General features: G+C 38.1%; 1 protein-coding gene across 1 annotated transcript in view; it reads right to left on the reverse strand.

The window, feature by feature from the left end:
• Nucleotides 1-1,374: 1,374 nt before the first annotated feature.
• Nucleotides 1,375-4,973, reverse strand: part of itgb3 (integrin subunit beta 3) — a 35,026-nt gene continuing 31,427 nt past the window's right edge. The window contains exons 14-15 of the mRNA XM_015390493.1: nt 3,634-3,800; nt 1,375-3,174 (exon numbers count right to left, since the gene is read on the reverse strand). Coding sequence (XP_015245979.1) covers nt 3,106-3,174; nt 3,634-3,800 — 236 coding nt within the window. The 3' untranslated portion in view covers nt 1,375-3,105. The remainder of the gene's footprint in view (nt 3,175-3,633; nt 3,801-4,973) is intronic.

The following is a 4,973-nucleotide window of genomic DNA, read 5'->3' on the forward strand; positions in this document are numbered from 1 at the left end:
TATATATATATATATATATATATATATATATATATACAAACTGTAACTGGAGCATGTAACAAAATTAATTTCCCTCTGGGATTAATTAAGTATTTCTGATTTTGATTCTAAAAGATAAAAACATGGGTAAAGCAAATATCACAATTGGACCACAACCTTAAAGGTATAGAGGAGGATCTTTTATTTTTGGGTGGATCATCTAAATAAGTGGTCCTTCTAGTTGTCAGTCATTCCGGCGATATGTCCACGTAAGACCATCCTACGTGCTCATCCCCAGTTGGCTATCTTTTTCTGTGCATGCGCACTTTCAGGCGTATATGTGTGGTGAGCTACGGTTTCAGACAGTCATTAAAGCTCACCTTATCACAGCGATTCTTTGAAGAGAAAAAGTGTCTACGAAGTGTATAAGAACAAAAGAAAGGCCCCACAAGAGGCAGATATATCCCTGAATGCTTTGCGTGGAGAACTTTCTTCGCAAAGCATTAAGAGATTTGCTGTCACAGCTGCCCGCTGTCGCCATAGGCTGTCGCTACCCAACAGTGGTGACTAAAAACAAAGATCCCGCAGGCACCGGTGGAGGAGGACTTACGTGACCAAAGGGGAACAGTAACCAGTGATCATTTGTCCTAACAGCAAGTTAACTGAGTTTGCTATAAAGTCCACTATATAGTCCCTGCTCTATATAGTGATCAATGGATTTAGGGGTTAGGACAGATGTTCGGATACAGTAAGCTGTTATGAGCTGTTAGAACAGCAACTTTAAAACAGAGCGCGCACAAGGAGAAATGGGCTCGTGCATGCTCTCACACTCAAATCAAACATTGATAAAAAGCATCTAGTGTGTGTAGTGCTGATAAAATTTGTATAAATGTAGCAAGAAATGCTCCTTTTCTCTTTAAACTAAATGCACCCTGTTGCTCACGTCAAGCATAAAAAAAAAAAAAAAAAGAATGCATTTTCTGCATAGGACTAATGACATCAGACCAATGTTTTTCCTACCAAAGTTGAAATCAAACCTACACCTCTACAATTTGCCTCTAAAGGTTCAGGTCTGAGTCCATCAGTACACAGAGATTTCAGCCATAATCAGTGGCTATATAAAAATAATCTTATTTTCAAAGATATTGAGTAACACATTTCCTAGTTAGCCTAGTGGGTTAGAGCAGTACGCTTGTGCTCTGAGAAGGTTAGATTCCCACAGCCTCCACTCTGGGTTCCTGAGCAAAACCCTTATCCCCACACTGCTCCCCGGGCACCACACAATGGCAGCCCACTGCTCTCCAAAGGGATGGGTCAAAATACAGAGAATTACCTTCCCCATTGAAGGACAATAAAAGGGATTTACACATTATAGGAAGTTGAAGAAAAGGCTCTGCTGTTTATGGAGGATAGCTTGTAATCTGAAAACATGGTAGGTCAGACAGTCTCCTTAGATGATGTTTCAATACTGTAGCAGAATTCAGCTTCTTACAAGTAAAAAAATATATGTTTAAAGTGTTAAAAGTGAAATGTCCATCTGTTTCCATTTACAGCTTTAATGTTTTTGCCAAACACAGCATGACACTCCTATATAACTTATGTGAAGTAGTTTTATTGGAGTTACATTGCTGTGAAAGTTGCCCTTATACAAGCCTGAGCACATCAAAATAACAATGCTGGTAAGAAATGAAGCAAAAATGATCTTATTATGGCAAGAATTCAAATATTTAAAAAGCAAAATAACAGGCAGAGTTTTCTCACCACATAGTGCTCTTAAAGGAGACCTATTATGCAAAAAATTTTCATACATACATTTGGATCTCTACTGCAACTGCTTCTAAAAAGCAGTGGCTATTTTAAAAGTCAAATTTCCCAAAAATGACGTCATTATCGGCCATCACTGAACCTCACAGTAGCCCCAGGGGGATAAAACTATAACAAACAAAATCTAACACATTTATAAGTATTATATGCAATCTAATAATTTACAGGTGATGATCAGCACTTTTCTGATTTCTTCATTAAAATTCTCGAAGGAGTGCTAACGCAATTGGTGTCCTCCTGGAAGTATCTTACACAAACCAATAGATAACACTCCAGAAGCCTGACTTTCAAGGTAGCTCTGTAAAAATAGGCAACTTACTTATCATCCAGAAACCAGTTGCTACATCCTTGCTGGCTCAGCAGAAGTGTCTACTTCTTTAGCTTCTGGGTCTATGGTTGTAACATTAGGCATCTGTTTGTAACCATTTTTAAAGATATTGAGAGTGAAAGCTTTGAGGTTGGGTGAGGTGGACAGAAAAAGCTTACTGGCTTAAAAGGGAAGGGGCTCTAAAACTGCTAATTGTGAAAGGAGCTGAAAACTGAAGAGGTAATTATCTCATTATTTGAGTATCTGAGAATACTTTTAAGCTAAGAAAAACAAATGATCATGTTTTGGATACCACATAAAACTAAACCATCTTGTTTTAAAGTAAGTATTATAGTTCCTTTTTTTAATCCTTGGGTGGGGCGGTAATCTGTCTCCAAGCTACTGCTCTCAGGCATTACATCTGAATTTATCCTCCTAACAAGAACAATCAAAGCATAAATCTTATGTTCTCACATTCAAGCTGGAGGCGTTGAAATCTTTACTTTCTTCTTGGGTTGCCATTGTGCTATGCTCTTGACTTTGTTTTTTTTTTTTTAGAGAAACAATATCACTCTACATCATTGTTCAGCTGCCACCGCGGTTGTCTAAGTCTTGCTTTTTTATTGGATTCCTTTTTTGTTGAACATGAAAATAAAAATAATCTACAAACCAATATTTGCTTTTCAAAGAGTATCAGAGATAGAAGCATATATTGCCAAGACATACTGTACAATATATATGAGGAGACCACAAATCTTTATTTATGCCTGAGCAGAAAATTAACCTCTGTAAATCATAAAAGCATTAACTATTTTTCATCATTGTGAAGGAAATTAATACTTAGAAAATTCTTCCTCAGAATAATTTCTACATATTTACACACATTATTATTAAATGACAGTAGAAGGCTGCACAAGACTCGCCGCACTCTCCCAAAGGATCTTATCAGTCCAGTATTTCATGCTCTACATCTCTTTTTTATTCTTTCAGTAGCATCAGTCTTTTCCTCTGTACGTGATGTTGGTGAATGTAGATGTCGCTCCTTTGTAAAGAGGATTGTGCCCCTGAAAATCAATCAAGATAAGAAACAATAATGTGAATTTTAGAGAACTTAAAAAAGTTGAAATATTTATCAAAAATAAAAAGCTAAATTTTTTTTGTTTACCCTTTCTTTATTCTGTGATTCCCTGAAAATTAAAGCTTGGGAGTTTTGTGAGACCACAAAGAGGCCAATTACCAGTACCTGATTAGCATTGCCTGATGTAAACCCAGCCCTTCCTTTTGCTGCTTTTTGTTCTGCTGGGAGTAACAGCATGGCACTAAATAATAAAAAAGGGACCCTCACAAAACAGGCAGAAGGCTGTGTGTGGCCTTTTCTATGTTTGAGTCAGCAAAGACATAGACAGGCACACATTTGAAAAATATATTTCCCCAGGTATCACTAATTGAGCCCTGATACAACAATCGCCAATCAATCAAAGCTGCTTTTCTGCATGTTAAACCTCCCCCCGTTGTTTACCCACCGTGTCCCACTTGGCCCGAGCACGCTCTTCCTCGAATTTGGCAAACTCCCGCCTGTCATGGATGGTAACCAGCAGCTTCCAGATCAGCAGAGCGGCAAGGCCGAGGAATAAGATGGCTCCTGCCACAGACAGGAGCACCACCAAAATGTCCGGACCTTTAGGGCAGTCTGTTTGGAAGGGGAGAAGCAGATAAAGTAATGAGAAGAAGGCAAAAGGCAGAACAAGATAATACTAATATCAGTCTACAGGAAATCTAATCATAAAACTGTTTCCTCTCAAGACTCTCTGCAACCTACTGTTAATTTCATTTTGCATCAAACTTTTCACCGTTTGGCTGTAAAAAGGCACATGCATAAATACATTAGGCTAAAGGATAACATAGTGTATAATTGTGAAGGCGGCAGAAAAAAGTATGTTTTTTCACTGTCTTAGTAAATGAAAAGATATCGATCGCTGAACCTGACATGGGGAGAAAAAGAGACATAATGTGCACAGGAAACACTAACTCATTCCCATGTAGTAGCTACTTATCTTTGGCCACATTTAAGCACATGGTGACCACAAAATACTTGATTGAGGTTTGCTGAACATATCAAAGGGACATATCAAATAGCTGCAGGATGTCGGCCCTCAGTGACTTGAGTTTGAAAGAGTTTAACACCCTGAGCCTCTTGGTCAGGAGTCTGAGCCTCACTAGTTTTCACTGGTTCCCATGGCTGAAGAAAAACTGTCATATGGATATCAATTGTCCGGCATGGCATAATTTACTCAGTGAGACAGGGATGAGCCACTCAGCATTTCTATAATAAAATTTAGTCAGTGCTGCCTGATGAATGTGATGTGGAAAATCCATGACTACCGACTCTAAAGGGCCCTTTTTTGAGGAGGGAATTAAAGAAAGGAGGTTAAGGGTAAATCCAAAAGTGTTAAGAACAAAAAAAATATCCTATTGTAATTAAAAGTGTGCATTGACATTATTGTTTGACAAAAATGGGGATGTGCCTGGAATGTTATATAAGGGCAAAGTGTCTGAACACCCCCCCCCACCTCTCAAAAGAAACATGCTTTTCTTCGAGTTCTATCTATATGTGCTGCACTAAACTGAACTGAACTAAAACAGACTGAAAACGTAGCAAATGATATTCAGCTAGCACAGTCAAAGGCCAATCTAAAGAAATTTACTTTTATTCTCGATATAAAGCAACTGAGAGTTTTAACATTTTTTACATTTTTATGAGGTTTTTTTTAAGATTAATGGAGTATATTTGTCATAACCTTGGGGCTGTTGACTGGCTTGATTGCTCAATCCAATCACCTGCCTGGCTCAGCCAATTTTCTCA

Source organism: Cyprinodon variegatus, unplaced genomic scaffold (assembly GCF_000732505.1).
Source record: "Cyprinodon variegatus isolate N-32 unplaced genomic scaffold, C_variegatus-1.0 Scaffold502, whole genome shotgun sequence".
Taxonomy (NCBI): domain Eukaryota; kingdom Metazoa; phylum Chordata; class Actinopteri; order Cyprinodontiformes; family Cyprinodontidae; genus Cyprinodon; species Cyprinodon variegatus.